We start from the raw sequence: 26,252 nt of genomic DNA on the forward strand, positions 1-26,252 counted from the left end.
TGTGACTAACAAAAGACATGGCGAGGGAACATGCAAGTTATGCTGAGTCTAGGGGAAGGTGCATTCCAATGTCTTTTGTTAAACAATTCAGTACTTTAGCAATGATTGACAGATCAGGTCATTTGAGAAATATTGGTTTGGAAGGATTTTTTTTTTTGTGGGCGTTCCCAAGTAATCTGAAGAAAAATAGAAGAAAAAAGTCATTAAAAATATATGGAATGTTTCTATAGATATTCATCTCACTGCAAAAGTGATGTTGAGGGTATCATAAATCAACACAAATCAATGTGCATTTGGATTTCATGGGCCCTTTAACTTTGTAATGATCACTGTGTGATGTTGAGTATCATATTTGACTTGATTACACAAAAGATTGTAGTTTGTTTCAGGAGTATTTGCTCAGTTAATGCACACATTGAAAACCATCCATCACAGTCCCTCAGTGATAGAACCATGCATCAGATTGTTGTTCATATTTACACACTGGATTCATCTTACAGGATACATTATGAGATTATGCAGATGGCTTCCTTATTTATAGAATGCTGAATATGATTAATTTATCATACTTGTAAAAACATCAAATATTTCCACTTTCTGATTGATTAATGTTGATTCATGATACCCTCAACATCACTTTTGGGGTGAAATGAATATCTAGAAACAATCCATATATTCTAAAATCACTTTTCTTCTATTTTTCTTCAGATTACTTGGATACGCCCACAAAAAACCTTCCAAACCAAGATTCTGGTTGTGACCTCATCTGTCAATCATTGCTAAAGTACTAATATGATTAACAAAAGACATTGGAATGCACCCTCCCCGAGACTGAGCATAACTTCACGTTCCCTCGCCATGTCTTTTGTTAGTCACATTAATATCACAGAAACATGCAAGTTATGCTGAGTGGAGGGGAAGGTGCATACCAATGTCTTTTGTTAATCATATCAGTACTTTAGCAATGATTGACAGATGAGGTCACTACCAGAATCTTGGTTTTGAAGGTTTTTTGTTTTTTTTTGTAGGCGTATCCTAGTAATCTGAAGAAAAATAAAAGAGAAATAAATAAAAAAATGTGGAATGTTTCTAGATATTCGTTTCACTGCAAAAGTGATGTTGAGGGTATCATGAATCTACACAAATCAACATGCATTTGCATGTCATAAAACCTTTAATAGCTGACTGGTATTCGTCCATAAATTTATTAAATGAAGACTAGTTCATAGAACCATTTTATAAAGTAAGTGATGCACAGGTTTAAGTTCAGGATGTTAGTTGAGATGCAGCTCACTCTCGGGTGCTCACCAAGTTGTGCATGTTAGGTTGCGTTCACATAGAAGTATTCGGTATTCGGTATTTCGGTATTCGGTATTCGCTATTCGCTATTCGGGCACTGAGTACACCATCACCCGCACCGTCAACTCGCCATCCCATGCAGTGAGGATTTCTTCCTCCTACATCCCAGCAAATCTTATTAACAATTTCTAAACTGCATCAGAATGTCAGTCTACATGCTTATTTTTGCTAAAGGGCAAATCCAGACCAAAATTGTCATTATTTCATAAACGAGAGACGGTATACACTGCAAGAAAATCGAACAAGCTCGATTCCCACTTTGCTATACTATTCACAGCTATTCGGTACTTTCGAATAGTGCCCTCTTATGTGAACCGGTGTGAGGAAATCCTATCGTTCGATTCAAGCTATTCGCGTGCCCTTGAAAACGAGCCCCGAATACCCGAAAAATATACTTCTATGTGAACGCAGCCTTACACCAGTACCCTTGAGTGTGCTGCATCTCCACCAAGACACTCTCACCTGTGCATTGTTTGTATTTATACTCTCTTTTAACCCCTAACAAATCTTCACTGTATTTCTATATTCTTAAGGAATGAGATCAAGAAGAAAACATACATCATTCACATTATACAAATGACGCACAGGTCTGAGTGCGTCAGTCGGAATTGTGTGCATAAGGTAACTATGGAATGCTTAACCCATGAGGCGAAGCCGAGTGGGTTTAGGCTAAATTCCATAGTTACCGCATGCACACTATATTCCAACTGATGTACGAAAAGACATGTGCATCATTTGATTTATAGAATGGGTAATTTTCTTGTCAAAAACCCAGTTTTCTATCGTGTTACCCGATGACAAAATTACTGGATGCATTTCCTTTTGGCTTTCCGTAAAGGGCATGCATACCCGTACTTACCGTTTTTACTGGATGCATGGCCAGCCATGCATAAGTTTTTACTGGATGCATGGCCAAGCTGAGTGCGCGAACGCTTGCTTTAGTGCGCGAACCTTTGTTACAAGTACGCGTACTCTTGCTAAGTGCGCGATAACATGTTTACCACTGTGACTCAGCGTGCGGCCAGTAAAAATGAACACATAGTTCTCGACCAATCAGATCGCAGGATTCTTGCTACCCATTCTATAAGAAGTAATTACTTACTCAGTAATGATGACTTCTAGGGGTGAAGGGTTTGTAGGGGTGCTCATTTTATACCAACCTAAAGACATACCATGATATGACATGATAGCATGAAAATCAATGTGCGAATTTCACAGTGATGACATCGTCACCATTTCATTTGCATGATATTATTGTTCCTTGAATGTTGTACAGGCATGTGACCTGTCAGATTCTGAAACTTTTTGGATCATTATTTGATTTTTATTAAAGAAACATTTCTTCCATTTCTTATAAGTCAACTTTAATATGGAGTAAAATACGTAATATGTAGCTGGCTTTGCAAAGGAAATCATGTAAGATATAAATGTAAAAGATAAAATTCTTTGTCAACATATACCCTCTTAATTCCTTCATCTAATGTGCCGGGGGTATTAAAAGATAAAAGTGTAATGGCAGCATGTTTATAGAGGTTGATGGAGTAAAAGTTTTATGCCATCTACTGTGCACATTTTATTCTTTCAAAGGCTGAAAGTCAGATTTTGCTTTGTGACGACAAATTTTTTTCCTACACAGGATAAGCTTACTGTACCTTTAAAAAGTTAATATTTGGATAGAATTAGGAAGTATTGGATGTCACTCTCATCGAGACTAAATGTCTGCTGCCTCATATTGTCCGGGAAAGTTTAAACGCGTCACAGAGGTGAATGACTGGTAAAGTATTCTCTATCTCAACTATAAAAGCGGGCAATAAAAAATGATTTTAACCACTACATGTACAATCTGTACACTAGTGGTAGCCTGAGAGGGTATTGATAGTCCTGGTGAAGCAGAATCTAGGACAGCAAAAATTTAAAACCAAGTAGCTGACTGCAAGCACTGCCATAAATTGATATTGCATTCTCAACATGATGACTTTCAGTATAAAGTGTATTTCTGTAGGTCCATACTGCTAAATCTACAATGCATCTGTCTCTGTATTCCTTTATCTGCTTAGTATCTCCCTGTTTGCTGTTTGACAGTGTCAGATTGAAAAACAGAATCCTTGTTTGTAATCATGGTTGTGAACCAGGTTTCTCATCATGTTCTGAGTTATAAAGCTGAAATGAGTTTCCCTGGTGACCAATATTGAGCTGCGAGTGACATTTCATACAATGTCTGTGTCACTAGCGTCATGCATGTCCATCTAACAGACACGTTAATATGCATACTTATGCATGATTATGTTCATAGATAAGTACAATTTAACCTGCGCACAACATGGCAGAACTGACTGTGAGGTCAGCCTTTAATAACTATACTCTGCCTCAAATTGTGCTATGGAGTTCAATTTGTTGAAAAGCCAAATCTATACATGTGCATTTAGAATCAGTCAGAACTTGATTTGAAAAAAAAACCCTGCAAGATAAAACTTGGAGCAAAAATTGTGATGATATAAAATGGTGTTACTCTTACAGAAGTAAGAACAAAATTGAAGTTTGCTCCCAGACTTCCTAGGATGACTTGCGTAGCAAGCCTGTTTCTAAACATATTCTACAAATAAGTGTTTCTAATAGTATGAAACCCCTTGTACTCAAGTTGTGCAGTGTGCCTGATTATGAATAACAAACTTATTTGCAGCCAACCTTGTTGAAATATTCATAAGGAAGTACACCATGTATGTGCGAGCAGAAATAAGTGCTTTATATAGGGCTGCGTACTGCCCATTTTTTTTTTTCTACCGGTCTAACTTGTATGTCGGACCAACAGGTACAACTGTACCCAGTTTTTCCATTTTTTCTCTGGTCCATTCCTGAAGAAGGTACTGGTCTGACGTGATTTTTACCAGTCAGGGACCGGCGGACCAGTGCCAGTGTGTGGTCACTGGTGTTGCTTCTTACATGATTCCTTCAAAGGAATTGACAGCATGTACTTAATGTGTGCATGTGAGCAAATACAGCATGTGTGACCACATTCTGATGGACTTACATGGGATATTCATGTATGATTGTATTTCTCTCACAAGTGTAGGGTTTTATCTCTATCTACCTATCTATCTATCTATCTATCTATCTATCTATCTATCTATCTACCTACATGTATCTACATGTATTGAGATCTATCTATCTATCTATAGATCTATCTATCTTTCTATCTATCAATCTAGATCTATCTATCTATCTATCTATCTATCTATCTATCTATTTCTGTATCTAGCTATCCATCTACACTGTACATCTGTTCATTGTACATTGTTTTGTTAAGAAGTCATGAACATTTCTTTTCATTACACACAGAGCAAAAGCACAAATTAATAGGGGCATAACCATCACTGACTATGATTGATATGAAAAGTTATAAAAAAAACCAAGCAAAACAGGACAAACACATCACAGCAAGGCCTTACCAATGTACAGCACAAGCTACAATGTACCATTATAGCTGGTCCATCTTCACATAGAGGAATAATTGCAGAAGATGATAATATTAAATTGTAGGATATCCACATAGAGAAAGATATAGAATATATCTTAGAAAAGACAATCTGAGGGAGAAAAAAGTTTTTATTCCTCCGCCACGTAGTGGTGCCGGAGGCATTATGTTTTTGGGTTGTCTGTCCGTCCGTCCGTAATCAATTTTTTGGACAGCATAACTAAAAAACCGTTTGAGGTATCCTAATGAAACTTGGCATGTATGTATGAGTGGGTTAAGTTGTGCCTATCAACTTTTAGGTGCATACAGTATGTTCAAGGTCAAAGGTGGAAAGGTCAAGGTCAAATGCTCAAAATTTCACTATTTCCCCCATATCCATGCAATGCCTGAAGGTGTTTTCTTGAAACTTAGTGTATATTATGTACTACCAAGTAAAGATTCTCCAGAGAGAGTTTTGGGTCATGAGGACAAAGGTCAAGTCAAAATGTTGAAATTGTATGTGTTTCTACATATCTAGCAAATGGTTCAAGGTATCTTCGTGGAACTTAGTATATATGTATGTACTGACTGGCAATGATTATCTAGGGAATTTGGGGGTCATGGGTCAAAGGTCAGGGGGTTAAAGGGTAAGGTCAACTCATAATTGCACTTTTTCCCTCATATTTATGCAATACTTAAATGTTTTTTTTTTTTTTTTAAACAGGATTTATACATGTATTACCCAATAGATATTCTGTGGGAAGTTTCTTGCCAAAAGGTCAAAGGTCAAGTGAAAGTGCTAAATTTCACTTCTTCCTCCATATCTCGAAAATAACTCAAGGTATCATGAAACTTATTACATACTTATGCATGTTCTACCTAACAGTGATTCTCTTAGGAACTTTAAGGTTAAACATGAAGGGTCAAAGGCCAGGTTTTAATACTAATATTTTACCATTTAATACTGAAATTACACTTTTTCTCCATACACACGTTGTACCTTGTAAATTGCTCAATGCATAAACGTTAATATAAAAGGGTCAGAAGTTGAGTAAAAATCCTCAAATCTCCATATACTGTACCTGCACTCTGACAATTTAGTCATTCATCCAGTTAAACCTAGTTCAGGGAACATTCAGCACATTTGTGACAAACCTGTCATTTTGATATTTTGCCAGTTATGTGAAACTGTCATCACACATTGTCAAGACATTGTACTATAGACCTATTTAGAGGAGAACCATGCATTATGGCGGAGGCATACCAGTCGCTGTAGCGACATTTCTAGTTAATACATGTATCAGTGTCTGAGATAAAACTTCTTGGCAAGGGAAATGTTTATGAATACAGTAGTTATGACTAACATACCATGTAAGTTTGAAACATCTAACTGAAATCTGCAGACAAAATAAACTCTGCTTGAGAGATATTACCAAGCCTATGCATATTTCAGGGAAATCAGCAGGGGTCGCACTTAACTTTTTTTTTAACTAGCCTGGCGGACTACCAAGAATCAATTTTAACACTGAAGCAATATTTTGGCTAGCCAGACGGACTAGCAACTTCAGAATTTTATGATTTTTAGCTAGTCCGACGTGATTTTGGGTGGCCAATGGCCAGCGGACCATCGCCAATTTCGAACCCTGATCAGAAAATGTTCTGACGTATTTACCCCAGTAATAGTGTATCTTGTAGGGCCTACAAGGACAAAATGTACAAAGTATGTGGTTTTGAACACATTACTAAACTTCTCCACTTGGCTATTCAACTACATGTATACTCACATATGTTTTAGGTCATAAGGTAATGATGTTCTTTTTATTGCCAGTATGTTATTCTCTCCCACATTGGACAAAAAGAAAAGAATAACAAGCACAAGTTGATACGTAGGAAAGTGTTGAGATGTGATTGTAGGGACCCTACAGAGTCAGTCTGATGGAAGGTTTTTTACCATTTGCAGATGAAAAAAAAAGCAGCACTAGTGCTTCAAAATAATTCTAAAATGTGGGTTAGGGACAGAAACAACCACTGTAAGAATTTCAATTTGTATAATTGATGTTAAGAATTGTTAAATACACAAAATGTGAACAATAGTTATAATAAGAATGCTTCCAGGCTAAACCGTCTACAGTTATGGTTTATTGAGAAAAATATTCATATCTCCTTATATCTTAGGCTTTATTGCGAATATTTCATATGGTAGCATGTTTTGTGATGCAACAGACCTACACATATAATGCATCAAATGTGATATCTTGAACATTTGAAGAGTTTGTTTGCAAAAACCAATAAGTCCATTTTTGAAGATTTTAAAGTTCGATCTCTGTCATAAAGTACAAAATGATACCTTTTAAATGATATATTGGTCACTACATATATAAGTACATTTTTGAAGTTATGGTCAAAAGAAGCAAAATTTTTTTTATTATTCTCTTTATTTTTCTTGACCTTTAATCGCAAATATCTCCATTTGGCAAATATGGACTTATCGGTTTTTGCGAACAAACTCTTCATTTTTAAAAATCACTGCTCCCAAAGGTAAACTGGACCTTTCTTACCCTGAGGTGTCCAGACTCCAACTCCATATGTAGGCCTTTGTAGTGTCAATTTTGTGACAGATATTCATAGAAAATATATAATATGATACATTATTAACTGAGCATGAATATATACATTGTATCGTCGCTTGGGTGACAAGACCTTGCATCTACAAAATGTCAAATGTTCAGGAGAGCAAAAAAACATTGCAGCCAAAGCACTATATCAAATGGGAGAGCCTTCCCTTTGACATGCTGTAGTGGCTTCATTTTTTGGGTAAGACAGCTAGGATTTGGACAGGACATCACCTGATCATCTGACCATTTATCCAAAAAAGTGATTTTCACCAAAATTTGAGATACAAGGTCTTGTCACCCCAGCGACAATATAACAACGATTGCATGAATGAGTCCCAAAATTAGATCCTTCTCATAAGCTTTGATGTGTCCATCCATGTTATTCTATGTTGCGATGTCCCTCATATATGGGTAGATTGGTTCCATACCGAAATAGATTTGAATGATTTCACACATGTTCAGTCTTGCACACCAATATCGCTTCTTCCTCTCAATTGGGATATTTGCCCTCTCCCCTCCCACCCATATAATGCGCATACTTTGGGGCTGACATGTGTGTGTGCTCAGTTCAGTTTGTGCAGTCTGTCAGGAATTCTATTCCTTAGATTTGAGGTCAAGCCCCAACCTTGGTTCTTCAGGAGTCTTGGATGAGGCAGACTAACTTTGAAAGTTTGTCTGTCTGTCTGTCTGTTTGTCTGTCTTTTTCTCTCTCCTTTTCCTTTTTTTTTTTTTGGGGGGGGGGGGGTTGCATTGTTGGGAACATGTGTTGAATAGCTGTGGATCAGTCAGATCCAAAAGCATTTTCCCCTCTTCCCCCCTTCCTCCCCCCCTCCCTCCCTCCATGCTTTTCCACATGTGTGCCAGCATTGCCCTAGCATGACGAAAAACCCAAACTCTCTTGGGGAGGTGTTTTCACGGGACCTCCTGCCGTTTCATATCGAGTCTCGTACGTGAGCTGTGTTCACACAGGATGCCTTTGCCTTTGGTGCTAGCTGCCATTGATAATCGGTGAAATTTCTCCAGCTACATTGTATGATCATGTTCATACAGTACTTATCATCGTTGACAAATTGTACTTTTTGTTGTTGTCAATGAGTACTACTCAACGCTGAAATATCGAAAGTGTACTGCGCTTCTTGCATGACCCTCATTTCATGCATAACAAGTGCTCGCATTAAATTTTTGAGTCAGAAGAAGACAGTGCAGCTGTCCTACCTGTGGTGACAATGTGCTGTGTTCACACTTGACTGAGAACACAAAATCTAGTGCTACAAATTTTGTGTTTCTATATTATCAAGATGCTTGCCCAATTGCCCGAGGCAAGTGAAAGTGAAAGTCGGGCAAATGTTTTGGAATGATAAATTGGACAAGCATAAAGTTTTGAAGCCACCTTTTTTTTTCTCATTCCCCCCACAAACCCTCAAATTCAACCGTACAGAAGTTCAGTGGTAATGACTGTTTCGTAATGTAATCCAAATTTTAGTGAGCAACTTTCCAATACTTGTGTGAAGAAGCCTGAATGCAATGCAGCACCAACACTTGATCAAACCAAGTTTGTCATAATACAGTGAACTTTAATGTGTTTACGTATGCGAATCAATGCGTGCTGTTTATTCAGATGATTGTGTTTTATTAAAGGGATCGTATAGTTTTGGTTGAGACTTAACTTCAGGTTTTTATCATTTTTTGGTGAGATAGTGAGAAACCTCTTCTGAAATACGAAAGAGCTTGTAATTCCATGAGGATTTCAATGTTTATTTGATGAAAATTGATTTTGAAATGGCTGAGATATCCAAAACAGAGTGATCCTAATAAAGTGTGGGACCCACATTTTATTATGATCGTTTTGTTTTACTTTGTTTTTGGATATTTCAGCTATTCCAAACCCGATTTTCATCAAATAAACTTTGAATTCCTCTTAAAATGGTATGCCCTGTACTATTACATAAGTTTTTTCTTGGTATCTCGAAAAAAAGTTAAAGCCCAATTTTCATCTCCACCAATACTGTACCATAACTTTAAGCTCCTGACTTCCTAATGATTTTCTATATCAGTTTCTATTTTGTGGACTTTCTTTTCGGCAAATGTTCTGGAAGAATTTGAAAATCTGCTTGAATTACTAGGCAAGTGGTAAGAAAAAAAAAGTTATTCTAAGAGCTCACACCTGTAAATAAAATGGAATGTCCAAGACCCCTTCACAAAATCGTACCAAAGATATCAAAATGAATGAAGAAAAAAATTAATTAAAAATCAGTAATGCAGTTTGGCAAAAAGTGAATAGCTGCAGATATTGAGTATGAATTCCTCTACAAACTGCATTTTGGTTGGAAGATGAAAGCTTTTCTCATGGAATTTGAAGGGACTATATTTCATTGGGTGCATGTACAGAAAATAGGTGTTTATTGTAATGAAAAGAACTCATAGTCCGGCTTTGCAGACCCTTGGACAGAGTTTGAGCTGAAGAATCCGCCTTGTAAATTTGGTGGATGAAAGGGTATATCTCACTTCTCTAGGTTAGTGAAACACCTCATTTCTCCCCGCTATTTTACAGAATTCTTTTAATTTTGAATTTTAACACATGTCTCTAGATGGGGAATTATTTACCCGTGTGAGCCCTTAATAGCACCCTGGTTACGGACACCAACTCAAGAAAGACACATGATACAGTCAAGTTGAAGGCAAGCACATACATTGTTGTACACTTATAGAACATCTCTTGGGTGACAAGATCTCATATCTTAACTGGCTTGAATATACATGTACTTGTACTTGGGTATCACTAATACTGATAAGAGTCTTTATCAGTGCAATCGTCAATGTAATCCAAAATGATGATTTTACATTATTTGACATCGACATTGATGTTACGTTGCAAAAAACAACTTTTTTTTTTCTCTCCTCAAAATTCATAATTTGTGGGATACAAGGTCTGTCACCCCAGGGATGATAAAATATGTTTATTCTCCCCAATATTACCACATTTGTACACAGTACATCATGTGGTTACATACCTGTATCATAAATGGAACAACCTGTTACTGTGAGAGGTGGCGATGAGGGAGAGTTAAAAAATGACCACAGACATGACAGATGATGGTTGTCTGAGAAATGATGGATGAATTAAATTTCATTTATTTATTTCCATATCCAAATAATACAAAATGATTGCAAAGTAGCATTAACAATTTGTACAAGAAGATGATATGTCGTGAAGCAATTAATACAAACAGTAGTAAACCAAAGTATGATACATGTACAGCTGCACCTACAAGTACATATTATGAATATATGAAGAGTTTGTTCGCAAAAACCAATAAGTCCATATTTGCCAAATGGCAATATTTGCGATTAAAGGTCAAGAAAAAGAAAGAGAATAATATGAAAATTTGTGCTCCTTTTGACCATAACTTCAAAAATGTACTTTTATGTAGTGACCAATATATCATTTAAAAGGTATTGTTTGGTACTTTATGACAGAGACCGTACTTCAAAATCTTAAGAAATGGACATTGATTTTTGCAAACAAACTCGTCATATATATATACATGATTTGATCTTCATGAAATCACTATGAGTTGAAATGGGGGGGGGGGGGGTAAGAAAATGGTACAGTTTACCTGTATGTTTTGTATGCCTTCAGGGAGGTCCATAAGGGGTTTGGGCATATCACTGCAACATGCTCCAATTCTTGAGCAACATCCTCAAGAATTGTGGTCATGCTCACAGGGCTGCCAACTCTCACTCATTGAGAGTGAGACTCGCTCATTTTGGTCCTTTCTCACTCTAAAACTTTATTTCATTTGCATGCATTTCTGTTGATCTCACTCATTTTGACTCCTAAATTATAGCATTGGCCTATGAAAGTCTCACTCTCAACTAGTTTCCAATGTTGGCAGTTCTGTGCTCAATACAAAATGTAATAAAAAATGGGAAAAACATGTGCAAAGCTTGAAAAACATCAGACTGTAGAAATTTTTGGTGCAAAACATGAGACAAAACATTGAACATAAGCAGCACAATGGGTAAATGAGCAATTATGGAATGATGACAACTAGCATTTCTTAAAAAACTTATAGCATTTCAGAGCTGAAGAGCATGTCCTTTGCGACGTAAATAGGGGCACACCCTCAATGTATGGTGCCTTTGAAAAGAATTATCAGGATAGATGTTGTGTATCATTGGAGGTGTCAAGCCATAGGACAGATTCCATAATCACAATCAGTCTTCTTTCTCCTCAAAAAGAAAAGACAGCAATGATTATGATTTACTGTAAAACATGATATATTCGCGGCACGAAATTTTCGCGAATTGGAGCCGACGGCCTTTTTCGTGGCAAGAAATTTTCGCGAATTGCCACTTGCGTTCAATGCATATAGTGTAGATAAGAAATTTCGCCTGGATTTTAATTTTGTGAATCTTGGGGCTCACGAAATTAAAATGCATGCGAACATTCCTCGTTTTACAGTAGTCATGATAAACAGGGATTGATTGTGGAATTTGAATTCAACAATATTCTGAGGAGATAGCAGTTTATAGAAAGCCAATACTTTATTAAAAAGATGTGAAGTGCATTGTATACAACTTTGGAGTGTAGTGAGTCTACTACTCATCGACCACCTATTTTTAGATCGACCACGCTCGCGCAATGGCTTTCTCGTGTATAAAATAAAAAATAGGCGTGGGACGGGGCGCAATACGCTGGAACATTCGAACATGAATACAAATCAAGAAAAAATTAGGGGGATACAGGTGAATAACTTGAGGAAACAGGAGGAAAAAGAATTGAAGAAAATCCTCATTAGTAATACACATAATTATTGTTAACACATATTTGCCCTTTCACTGGATTTATGTGCTTTTCAATGGGAAAACGGGCGGTCGGTTTAAAAAATGAGCTACCACGGGCGCATGAAAAAACCTCCTGTGTGTTAATTGCCCAGATTTTCGTGCGTAGGATATGGAGCGACAATCTGAGCATGGGGTAAGGATCTGCGGTATTTTCTCCCAAAGTGAGATGAAATTGAGGTAACTGTTGAATATTTTCGTTGAAATGGTGGTTACAAATAAAGGCGGTCAATGAGTAGTAGGTCCAACCACATGCAGCACCCTCAATTTTTATGCAATCATACATGTATATGCAGAGGTATGGAATATGTATGTATGCTCTTTGAAGGTTCAAAATCTCCATTATTTCAGGTAGTTGTTTGCTAGCACATTTTCCAGCGTTTTTCGTTTCTTGACTAAAGTTTAGAACCAGAGTTGCGATTTGCGTGAATGAACCCGAATACAGTTCATTTCTCAGTGCAAACTGGGTGATGGGGGAGACTTCTATTTTTCTCCCCATGAAAAGCCAGATTGTTCTGTTTTGATTGTGGTTTAATAGCGCCAGTCCTGTTTGATTGACAGGCCAGGTCGGGACCAAAGGTCACAGGCTGGATGATTGACAGGTCCATTGTTTGGGTGTTTGTTTTAGCTGGTGTAAGCCCCCCTGCTGCTAGTCTCATTCCAAGACTTTGATGACATGAGGTCAAGCCAGTTGTGTGGTATAAAGTCTGCAAGACTGTCCCAGACTTATCACACTCTGGAGTACATACTTCCAGTATTGTACATTTGTAGATTATGCCTCAGAACATGTTCGCTCAAGGGAAACAGGCATTTTTTTTGTCTGTCTGTCTGACTGGCTGCATTCTGACCTGAATGCATGATTACTTAAAGTTATGGCTTAGATTAAGGTTTTTTTTTTTGTGAGAAAGCAAATTAAGGTTTGTAGGTACCAGGAGTCATGCAGGAATATGATAAAAGAATATAACTGATCTGAAAAATGGTGCATTTATGCAATGGGTTTGCAAAATGTATTGCAGAGGAACATATAGGACCTAGCTATCCTCATATTTGTATGAGAGAAACATTGATTATAAAAAAGAAAAACATTCAAAGAAAATGTAAAACATGCTGTGAAAGATTTATTGAGCTGTACACTTTGAAATTTAACTGCATGAGGTTGTCCATTAATGTCACGGATAATGATATTCATTTCATGATTTTTTGTTGTTGTTGTGCAAAAGCATCTATTCTTTTGATTGCTATGGCAAACTATCTTAGGAGAGATATTATGACATACAGTACATTAAATATACATGAGCTATATAAAACATGTTTGTCTTTACAAAACTAGTATGACCCAAAAAAAAATGTCGACTTAATGATTATTTTCATTCTCTTTCTTTTAAACCCTCATTGTGATTCTTACCAAAACAAATTGCATTTATTATCTAATTTTTGCTTTCCAAGAACTGAGTGGGAGTGGGTAAAGAAGAGGTTTTCATAACTATTTTTCTTGGGCTGAAAAGTTGTGTATTCAGATCCTTTTTACAAGAAGGCTATATAGTAATGATATCCTTTGTAAAGTTTTGGTATACATTATCCTTGATTTCTTCTCTTTGCTGTTCTTCTTGACTAATCATGAATGACATTACACTTTACCTTGAACTTTTCAGTTGATTGTTCTGACAGAATCATGCCCATGCATGCATGAAATGAACTTACATACTGTACCATTATGTGCTACACAACTTCTAGTGTTGGAAAATGCTACAATGTAGATATGGAACAATACCCTTGAATAGCTGACATAATCTTGTACAAGGGGGGGGGGGTGGATTTCAGCCTATATGAATACATTTATATAATATCTGCAATTAATCCTCAACTATCGATTCAATAGCCTTGATTTACAAGATGTATGAATGTAGCAATTTAATCGATCATTCAATTGATCTTCTCTTTTTCCCATTCTACTTTTTGCTGAAAGGAATGCTATTTTCTGAAAAGTACAATATTTTATACAGGTACAATGTAGTGCCTATATGTATGTACATAAATGTGGTATCATGTAGACATTGCACGTGTTTGATTAGAAATTCAAACCATGGATATGTACAATGTACATTGCATCTAAATGCAGATTTTATTTTTATTTTTATGCAAAGCTTTTTTATTCCCACAGATGCAGAAGGATAAGGGTGAAAAATGGTGAATTTTTCATTTATATTTAATGCAGGTTTTCTTTCCAAGTTCCAGTACCCTCACTTTGTGATTAGCTTTAGGGAATCCTCAAAGAATAGTGCACCATTTATTTGAATTGAATAAGAGAGTATAACAGTATGAAAAGTTAAAGACTAAATCAATAAGCACTCGAGAACTATCACCAAATAATCAAACTACTGTAATACAATGTAATGTAAATTCTAGGGAAATGTCTCTTTCAGCTGTGTTCTAAGTACACTTTGCATTGTACCATACAACTTCAGTGCTGGTCGGTCAGCAAAGTTCTGTAGTTGTTTGTTACTATTGTTGCATGGACCACCAATCCAATATGATATATGATATGGTACAGGTATATTACTGCGTGACCTTTGGAACTGTAGGCTATTCCTTTTCTTTCTTTCTTTTTTGAAAGTGTTTATATTTGACCTCTTTTACTGTAATATGTTTCTTTCTCAAAAAAAAAAAAACCCAGCAAGAACAACAACAACAACAACAAAAACTTTCTGAGAACTAAGAAACCAGGGGATCGAGATGAACTCTCTAAAAGTTGCCACAAAAGAAATAAATCAGTTATGATGCATGTTCGAGGGGGGGGGGGGGGGGTGGGTGGTCACTAAAAATTGCCTTTTTAGGCATATCTCTGAAATGCATTCCCTGCAGATGATACCCAGTGTTCTCGGCCTGCAATGAATCTATTAGCTGACTGCCAACTGCTACGCTCTTTCACACAACATCTGTGTTACAAACTTCACGATCACCGTCAATCAATGTCTCGCTATGCTTGCATTCAAGTACAATGTAATATGTTCACACAATGGTGGGAATGCGTACAATGTGATGCTATGCACCATACACCTCCTCAGCTACAGTGTATATCATCTAGGGTCAAACCTTCGTACCGGGAAACAATGTGCCCAGAATTGAACTACAATGAAAACTTGATTGGAAAGAAAGACATTTGGACAATGATTGGCTATGGATTAAAATCTCTGAATTATGTTTGGAAGAAGTATGATCCTTGTATATTTTAAGACTTATGATACGTAATGTTGTACTTGATACCAAGAGGCATGGTTCTGAACATGTTTATCAAGATTTCTCTTGAACTGAAACCAGCCACTGATTCAGAACAGAGTAGTAAAAGAATGCTCCACAACCACGTCCGTCCAGCTCATCCTGGACACCAGCTCTTCAGTGACCATGGAGCAATGCAGTGCAGGCCTCTCACATTAGCAGAAGGCTGTATACGCCATACAGGCCTACAGAGCTGTATTTAGTGAGTCTAAATTTTTACGAATTGGGACTTCAGGACAATTTCGCGAGTGGTTAGAATCGCGATCATACAGAGCACTATACTGAACGGAGAAATGTATGTGCATCACATCCATATCGGGATAACAGTCATTATTTTTCCATGTCTTTAATTTCCCGAATAGCACCTGACTCGCGAAATTCGGGAAAATAAAAACCTCACGAAATATTCGGTGTATACAGTAGTCGCTTTTAACTGTGTACGCTGTAATTTACACACATACACTATATAAGGTGTGCATGCATTCGTACACATGTATTGTACAGCCAGCCTTGCCCAAGTCCAATCTATTTGGACTGAAGAAATAGCTGCCACTTAGAGAAAATTCGAATCATGAGGGATGAGAATCGATAGAGTATTAAGAGAAGAGGACTTGAAAAGACCTTTGACTTTAAAGGACAAGTTCACCTTCATAAACATAAGGATTGAGAGAATGTAGCAATATTAGTAGAACACATCATTGAAAGTTTGAGGAAAATCAGACAATCCGTGAAGTTTTTGTGCAGTACCCGCTGGATGAGAAGACTACTGCAGTTGATGAATAACTTAGATGTCACATGCGTACAACAATATAAGGAAAATATAAAGAGAATTTCGCAAAATTCCATCTTTTGAAAAAAGTACACATTCCCCTGACTCGTTACCGACAAATGTTATGGGTAATATTATTCCCCCTGCCTTTAGAAAGAGGCAAGTCAAGTGCTCTTTTATTATGCGAAAAAAGTGAAAATATGTTGAATTTTCTTTTACATTTTCTTTATACTGTTGTACGCATATGACTCACAAGCTGTAGTAGTCTCCTCATCCAGCGGTTCCAACACAAAAATTTAAAAAATTCATAACTTTTGCATCGATTGTCCAATTTTCCTCAAACTTTCGCTGATGTGTTCTACTAATAGTGTTGCATTTTCTCAATCCTTATGTTTATGAAGGTGAACTTGTCCTTTAATAGGTGATTAATTGACTTATGTGAGGTCGACTTACATTGTAAGCAAGTTTGACTCTATTTCATTTTTGTAAAACGTGATGAGAACATGACTGAAGGTAGCACTCGGACTAAAACAAAACTCTGCTCTCCATTTGCATGAAGTGTGTCCAGAACCCGGGGTCAAGAAATACATTTGTATGACTAAAAATGAGTTTTGGAAATGTGAAAGGCCTGTGTGTCTTGCCTAGACATGAAATGACAGAAAAATAGGCAAGAATAAAAAATTCCTTATGCTGCTCGATGACACATGCTATATACAGCCATATTGAATGTTAAATCTTGTTGGGAATGGATATTGAGTAGATTGATCATGACATGACTCACTGACCAATAAATAATTTATTATTTTGTTGCAAAGAGGATACTACTCTAGAATAATCATGAATAGCTTGAGAGAATTTATGTAAGGAATGGGAAAAGGGGAGATAATAGATAATGAGGGAAAATGAGAGAATAGAACAGTAAAATTGGTACCCCTTTAATACATTATGGCAAATAAACAACTCAACATCACTTTTGTGGTTAAACAAATATCTAGAAACATTCCATATATTTGTAACTACCAGTAATTTTTCTTCTATTTTTCTTCAGATTACTTGGATACACCCACAAAAAAACCTTCCAAACCAAGATTCTGGTTGTGACCTCATCTGAAAAAAATCATTGCGAAAGTACTGATATGTTTAACAAAAGACATTGGAATGCATGTTCCCCTCGACTCAGCATAACTTGAATGTTTGTGTGATATTAATGTGACTAACAAAAGACATGGCGAGGGAACATGCAAGTTACGCTTGGTCTCAGGGAGGTCACAACCAGAGTCTTGGTTTGGATTTTTGTTTTTGTTTTTGTAGGCGTATCCAAGTAATCTGAAGAAAAATAGAAGAAAAATTATTAAAAAATACATGGAATGTTTCTAGATATTCGTTTTACCGTAAAAGTGATGTTGAGGGTATCATGAATATACACAGATCAACATGCATAAACCCTATAAAACCTCTAAGTCCTAGAAGCATGGGGATACTGCAGAGGGGAAGGCTGGCTGAGCTCAGATATGTTCGAGGATAGCCCTAACAAATAATGTGTATACCTTTACCACTGATCTTTACAGTGTGTACGTGTTTAGTACACAAATATTGTCCCTCCACTATCTTAGCCTGATTTTGATGACCGAATAGCATAGATACAGCTTTTGGGCAATTCCGCAGTTAGGTGGACATGACATGGATAAAAGAAATGTGCCTCTTTATCGTACTCTTTAATTTAGGTACCAACTAATGCCATGGATGTTCACCAATCATTAAGGTCTTTCAAATTCAGTAGATTTTATTTTTCGTATTAATTGATTTCGCGAGATCTAAAACCATCATTTAAAATGTACATGTGGGACTGGGGATGCTGAAATTCACGTAAATGCAAATTACAGTGGGTTCCTTTGAAATTTTTTCCTCAAAGTTTTGCTAATGGGTAAAAGATGAATACATTTAAATACTCCAGAAGTCATGTGACATTTTGTCAATTACAAAAGGGTGAAATGACCTGCGGAATTACTCCGGACAAATGTAACGTTACTAACCGTAACGTTACTAACCATGCTTTTGGGGGTCTAGCTAAAAAATTATTGGTCGAACTGCTAAAAAAATTTATGTGAACATTTGTCATGATGCAATAATTAAAATTAATGCAACACTTTGTTTGAAGTGACTTGAATTTTTGCACACTTTTTGTTACAAGACATTGATTTTTTTGTCATGTCCTTTTTTCGTAACGTTACTAACCTGCCCTTTAAGTTGCCATAGCAATTCTAATATTTCATGGATTGTATTCATTCTTTTCTGTATCATAAACCTGGGAAGGATGAACATGTTTTTGACATAATTTTGACTTGAAAAGAATAAATGGTAATTTAGTAGTAAAAACAAATATCTGAATTTGTTCAAATGTAACGTTACTAACCGCGGAATTGCCCTTTTGTTTTATTTGTGGGATACAGGTATTTACAGATGATAAATATCACTGCATATATGAATAGAAATTGTGTTGTGAGTGTGTGTTTAGGACAGTTATTGTATGTTCTGTACTGTTTCGCTGATACTAATACAGTGTGCTGTTATAGGATGATTACGAGCATCCAGTTGTAAGTTGAAATATGATAATAGGCCAATACATACAATGCATGAAAATGATACTCAGTTTGTGATAAGGTACTAAAGAACTACCGTAAACCGGGGTGGCTTTGGACAAATTTGAACTATCTTTATTAATATCTTCATTAAGAACAAAGGAATTCTGGGGTTAATGTGGGGTTTAACAAGTACTAATAAAGAGGATATAACGCCATATAGAGACTTCTTCAGTTTATTCTATTTTATCTTAATTTTTTTTGGTCAAAGTTTGTCCAAAGTGCCCCCGGGGGTCGGGGGGACTTTGGACAACTATAGACACCTTGTCAATATACCCTGCAGGATTGTTGAGTGTCCAAGGATAAACTCCCTATGGGGGTAGTTTTGACTACTAACAAGTTTTTAAAAAAGTTTTAACAACTCTAACATGTTGAAATGTTTCACAACAACCAGCAAATATGATTTACAAAATACAAAATACACACTAATGAATTATACATTGTGTATGGTAGTTTTTAGAAGCAAAATTCTGCAGTAATGAACATGTGAAGAATTTCAGTTTAAAGAGGCATTCACAGATATTTGCTTGCACAATTTTTCAAGATACTAGTACTAGAATTACTGGTACCCCTACATTTGAAAATCTGAATTTTCAAAAAACCTAAATATTTATTATAGTTTAGAACTAAAATTAAAAAGGATGCTACTTAAACAAGGCACTGCATGAATTTTCTTGCAATTAGGATAGTGAGTAACTTTGATCACATGGATTAGTGAGGTATTGTACAATGTACATGTACCATCATTATCATTGAGTTGTCAAATTCTACAGATGTTAATAAGGTAAACTACTATTTAAATGGGTCATGGATAATTTTCATGTCATTTCAAAGAATAATTTGGGGTTTTACCCTAAGAAATGCATGTACACATGAGGTTGGCCAGATTCAAGTACCGGGGTATGTAGTTCTACAAGAAAATTTCGTAATTTTCTTTGAATGATGTTCATTGTAACTTTAGGTCAGTTTGAAATGTTTGCAAAATAATACATTTTTTTTTCAATGCCTTTGGAAAGAAAGAACGAAATTGTGTCTACTGGAAACACAAGGTTTTTATTGGCCCTAGTTATCACAAATTTTAAACCAATGTCTATTGGAAATACAAGGTTTTCCTTGCCCTAGGAATCACAAAAGTGAAACCAAATACAGGAAATATTTGCTTAAATTCTTGGACCTAGGTTCACAAACTGAAAACCGATATCTACTGGAAATCTTGTATGCCTGTGTGCCAATTGTTCAGTCTGTTACACAAAGTCCCTCTTTTAACGTTAAATTCTGCGCATGCTTTCCTGATCGACATTCCATTTTGCAAGCATTCACAGCATCTTTCATGCTTTCTTCTGAAGAGTTTCTATAGTCTCTTGACCCAGATCATCTTTTACATGATCTCCCCATCCTAACTGACTATTTCATATGTAAAAGAAAGAAAAAACATTGCATAGCCGTCGAACATTTGGTACTTTTGTGGTGTCCAAAGTCACCCCGTAAGTGACCCCAAATCCAGGGGTGAAATTGGACATGACCTATTTTGAAATTTGTAAGGGTGGTCAGGTATCCTGAGTATACAGGTGGGGTCATGACCACTTCATGTTCACTATCCAACAAATAGGCTTGAGCTTCCATAGTTCCGTATTCCTAGAGTACCAAAAGTTCGACAGCCACAAAATTCAAGCATTCCATGGACCCTGCAAAGAAAATCCCAAAAAACATATAAGATAATGCAATATACAAGAGAAGTGCAGTCATTCAAATATTCACATATCCCCCTTTCATAACCTACAGAAATATTTTCAGAAAAACCAACAGCAAAACAAATGTAAGTGAAACAATCTTTTTTTTCTGAACTGTCCAAAGTCACCCGCCTGTCCAATGTCCCCCCAGTTTACGGTACCATTACAGTATGAAAGGAACTGGATATGATGGTGATGCACTATGGCTGCTGAAAGCTTGCTGGCTCCATTTTGATTATAAAGATTAGTTTTCATGCTTTTTCGAGGGTAGACATGCAAGTTCAAATCATTATTTTGTTAACCTCCATAAAATATGAAGTATATGATTCTGATCTCAAATGCAATACCCATATTTCCAGTGATATTCACATACTGTATACTATGAAGCCAGAAAAGGCAACTACCATCACAAGGAATATGCCTATTGAGGTGATCTGAGGACCTTTAGATATAGTAACTTGAAATGAGAGTAACCTGTAAAGTTCAATCTTTATAGTGGTGAATCAATATACTCTTAATGACTGTTTAGATTTATCTACACAGTGATACTTTTGTTTACTGCACAAAGCCATTGATTGTACCTAGGGTCCCCTCACTGTTTTGTTTAATATTCCATTTAGTTGTGAGTGCTAGTGCTGTTAAACTGGGGGTATGGTCAGTCACTTAAGTTGAAGTTCAGACTGTTGGGAAAGCTATCACGCATGGTTGGCTAGATAGAAAAATCAGAATACTCAATGTATTTCTACTGGACCAAATGAGAGAGATAGAGATAGAGAGAGAGAAAGAGAGATGAAATCATATATTCTGAAATATACAGTGTAGATTCATGTGTTCAGGAGCAAGTCATCTGTGCTGTACATTTTTACATGTGAGTCATCTTTTGTTCATGAGCTTTTTATTGAAAAGCTTTGTGAATATAGGGCAATATTAGGGTGATTTTGTTCTCTTTTCTTCATTGAAGTGATTGTTCTGCCAAAGTATTTCCCGCTCATATTGTTCAACAACATGCAGTATGATTGAAGTTATTTACTGGGGATTAAAACATCCTTTCTGGAGTGCTTCTGTAAGCAACACTGTGTATTTTTTTTCTTTTGAAATGTTAGACAACGCTGCACACTGGCACTGGTCTGACGGTCCCTGACCAGTAAAAATCACTGTCGGACCAGTAACTTTTTCAGAAATGGACCAGAAAATGATGGAAAAACTGGGCACCTACTGGTCTGGCAGACAGGTTGGACCAGTAGGTAGAAAAAAATGGGTTTGGGTGTGCAGTCCTGTGTTAGAATCCAGATGAGTGTTTGTAACCCCAATGTCAGATAATGAATAGAAAATCTGCAGATTACCCCTTTCTGTGCCACAGACTTTAGACTGTGTGTAAAATGCTATGGGGTTTTCTGAGTCAGTTGGCACCCTAAGGATGCAAAGGGTTAATGATCTTCATCTCTCCTTTCTCCCCCGTACCACCAGGAGCAGACGTCACCGTGGGAGCAAGATGCAGCAGTCCAGCGGGGAGGAGCAAGAGAGCAAGCAGCAGCTGCGTCCCGCCGGGACCCGCACCGTTCCCGCCAGCATCCTGAAGGCGGGCACCGAAGCCGTGGGCAACCTGACCCCTGAGGAGGCAGAGGAGCTGCAGGTCCAGCTGGAGAAAGACAAGAGGGCGGTTTACCAGTGAGTTTGCAGACCAACTCCCACCAATGAAGAGACTCGGAGACCTCACCTCTTTCTGCTTTGAGGCCAATTTTGCAAAATCTCATGCTCTCACACTTGAGTCTGAATTTTTCCTGCTGTAGTTATGCATCTCTTGCTCTCACCTTAAACCTAAATTTCTCCTGCCCAACATTTTTTTTTTTGGTCATTCACATGTACATATAAACCATTGTATGTTTCAAAATAGGTGACGATACAGAGCTTTATCTAACAAGCATCTATAATGCTAGATTCCAACTGCAAGGGACGTTGCTTTTTGCACTTGTGATGCCCGTGTAGTGCACATAATACACTGTATTAGCTAGCGAGTTTTAGATCTGAGATGCTATTAGCACACTATAAAACAAGACGGAACCTCTCGCGTCGGATAATGGAAAAAGCTGTTTCGTGCATGTATAGAACACCATTTTTTGCCCGCTTTCTTAGCATTCGTGTCACTGATCTAAAGCTGCCTGAGGTAGTTTCCAGTTTGCTGAGATTTCCAGACAGGAGAATCTCTGGGTTTAGAGATGTTTGGGGTTGCGAGTCTCCGTGAATTCCTGAAGACTTTTTGACCAGTATCAAACCCATTTAGACCAAGGAATCTCATTTCCGTGGTTTGGTGTTGAATTGTGGTATTATTTTAACTACCATACAGCAAGATATTTTCATGGCATGAGATTTTCGCGAATTGGAGCCAACATTCTTTTTTTGCGGCATGATATTTTTGTGAATGGCCACTTGTTTATTATAATTCAAACAGTTCCATTCATTTCTCCAATACAGGATATGGAGTTAAATTGTAGTACCGCTTGTATGGAGACAAGACGTTAAGTTCTGAAGTAACATTACCTCGTCCCAGTCCCAGTGACAAGTCCCAGTGAGTGTCCACACTATGGATTTGGAGGGGAAGGTCATGGTACCTCCCCTGTGACGTGGGGAACAGTAAGAACGAAGGGGTTTAGAACCCCTTGTTATATAACTCCAATGCTATTGTACATACTAGTCTTGTCTGTGACAATTTTTTGGGTTCTAAAGACACTTCTGTTGTTGATTGCAGGCATCCGCTATTTCCACTCATGGCCCTACTGTTTGAGAAGTGTGAACAAGCCACGCAAAGTCCTGACCCGCCAACGTCTGCCAGCTTCGACGTGGACATTGAGGAGTTTGTCAACAGGCAGAAGAGGGAAGGCAGTTCATTCTTCATCGATGATGCTGAAATTGACAACCTGGTAAGAGAGTCCACTCTCTTCTTTCACTCATTCACTCTTTCACTCATTCACTCATTCATTCATTTATTAATTCATTCATCATTCATTCATTCAGTTGTTCATTCATTCATTCATTTATTCATTCATTCATTCATTTCTTAATTCATGTATTCATTTGTTTATTCATTCATTCATTCATTTCTTAATTCATGTATTTATTTGTTCGTTCATTCATCATTCATTCATTCATTCATTCATTCATTTGTTCATTTATTCATTTAGTTGTTCATTCATTCATTCATTCATTAAGTTTTTCATTCATTCATTCACTCATTCATACATATTCATTCATGTGGCAAAATGCGCCCAGGTGGAAACCGATAGCCGAATATTGTTACCACCAGAGGCGAACCACAAGAGGTTGGTATCACTTGCCCATGTTTCCGGAGCATGTGAAGGACGGGTCACTTCACAGGGTTTTATCGCCTTGCTCTTTGGGCGGAGAAGTGAAGTGGAATCTTTTATTTTTTTCTGAGCAGTGTCTTTTCTTGTTCATATGGCTGTCATATTACATGTTGTACATCCCATGAGAAGAACAGAGTACTGTATATAATGAGCTTTCACTGATATTTTGAATGCCTTGATTTCATTATACCTTCATTTTTTCATCCCTGAGAATACTGGAGGCATTATGCTCTTGGTGTGTTTGGAGATTGGTTGGTTGTCCGTCCGTTCCATATCTCTTTGTCATTGTTCGAGACAAAACGCTGCATTGATTTTCTCGGTATTTGGCCCAGACAAGTGCAAATGCGCCGATGAGATTTTGGGCAAAATCCCTCAATGACAAAGGTCCGTAAGCTTTTGATAAAAATGACATTTTCAGCTGTCACAGCGGTCACTTCATCAAGGAATAACATCTGGTGTTATTAGAATGAAGGATAGAAACAGATTTTTTTTTTCCAAAAAATGAAACGGTTGTAAGGTCAAGGTCAAATGTCACTCTACTTTAACTGGATATTTGTCATAAAGAGTGTTTTCTTCAGTCTGAACTGTCCAGTGATGATGGGGAAATTGGATAGGGTAGAAATAAATAAAACAATTATTTGCAGAACATGAAAGTGGTGATTGGTCAAAGCTCAAGATCAAAGGTTACTATGTTTCATTTAAAACTTTTGCTCTCCAGGTAAAATATCATTTAGGAATATCTATTGGCAATACTTCAAAATTATTTCCCCCAAAAGATGTGTTTATCTAGTTGCAGATATCTTATTTCGCAGTAGGTATTTTTGTCCCCTTGTGGTGAGTGGGGGAGGGGATTTAACAAAAGCTATGTATAAATGCAAAGCTTGGAATCAGCAGCATTTTTAGCTCACCTGAGTCGAAGGCTCAAGTGAGCTATTGCGATTGTTCTTTTTTACGGTCGTGCATAAACTTTTTACATTTTCATCTTCTTCTTGAAGACCGCAAGACCCCACCAAACTTGGCAGGTAGCATCTCTAGGGGATTAGGATCTCAGTTTGTTAAAATGGGCACCATGCCCCACCCAGGGGCCCCCAGGGGGCCCAACCCCCCCCCCCCCAAATTAAGGAATCTTTAAAAATCATCTTCTCTAGAACCAGAAGTGATAGAGCTAAGATAATACTATGAGTTATTACATTGATGACTGTAGTTTCAAGTTTGTTCATGGTGGAATCAGGGGTGCCCCCTTGGAACCCAGCAAGGGTAGTGGGGAGGGTTTCTAATGGGGCCTAAATTGTACCTTTTCAGCTTGTTCTTGAGAATCCCATGATAACCGATTTTCATCATACTTGGCAGGTAGTATCCCTAGGGGCATAGGATCTCAATTTGTTCAAATGGGCGCCAAGTCCCACCTGGAAGACCCCAAGAGGCCCAAACCTCCCAAAATTAAGGAATCTTCTCTAGAATCAGAAGTGATAGAGCTAAGATAATACTATGAGTTAGTACATAACTGTAGTTTCAAGTTTGTTCATAGCAGATTCAGGGGTGCCCCTCTTGATGGTGGGGGAGGGGGAGGGGTGGGGAGGTCCAAATGGGGGACTAAATTGTACATTTTCATCTTCTTCTTGAAAACCTCATGATGGATTTTCACCAAACTTGGCAGGTAGCATCCCTAGGGGGTTAGGATCTCTATTCATTAAAATGGGCACCATACCCCACATGCGGCCCCAGGGGGCCCCTCAATCCCCAAAATTTAGGAATCTTAAAAAAATTTGGGCCCTTAATGTACATTTTCATCTTCTACTTGAGAATGCCTGGTCAAATTTTGGTAGAGCTGTGAATAATGATTAGTGACTGCGTGAAAGGTGAACTTGCGATACTCAGGTGAGCGCTAGACCCGCAGGTCTCTTGTTGTTAAATTGATATAAAAATCTGCAAATTAATGTTTGATGACTTCATTATGATTTCATGGGGACAGCTCATGTACTATTGTGTTTTTGATGGAGAAATCTATTTTATAGGTACATGTATTTTAAAGTGAATAGGTAGATTAACAAGAGATAAAATATTCAGTTTACTTGAATAATGAGCATTTAGGATTGCCCCCTTTAATGTATGTGAATGTCACTTCAGAGCTTGCAAAGTGTGATCAGAATTGGTTATTTTTAGATGATGTTAGGGCAAATTATGATTCTGCTCGTTTGTAAGCCAA

The 26,252-nt window shown here is 37.2% G+C and overlaps 1 protein-coding gene across 1 annotated transcript in view; it reads left to right on the forward strand.

Moving 5' to 3' along the window:
* LOC139712412 (homeobox protein PKNOX2-like) overlaps positions 1 to 26,252 on the forward strand; it is a 42,521-nt gene that overhangs the window by 5,079 nt on the left and 11,190 nt on the right. The window contains exons 2-3 of the mRNA XM_071624234.1: positions 22,152 to 22,352; positions 23,431 to 23,602. Of these exons, the coding sequence (XP_071480335.1) occupies positions 22,177 to 22,352; positions 23,431 to 23,602 (348 nt within the window). The 5' untranslated portion in view covers positions 22,152 to 22,176. The remainder of the gene's footprint in view (positions 1 to 22,151; positions 22,353 to 23,430; positions 23,603 to 26,252) is intronic.

The sequence above is a fragment of the Diadema antillarum genome, unplaced genomic scaffold, assembly GCF_040938485.1.
Source record: "Diadema antillarum isolate AM-2024a unplaced genomic scaffold, OU_Dant_1.0 seq00001802_RagTag, whole genome shotgun sequence".
NCBI lineage: Eukaryota > Metazoa > Echinodermata > Echinoidea > Diadematoida > Diadematidae > Diadema > Diadema antillarum.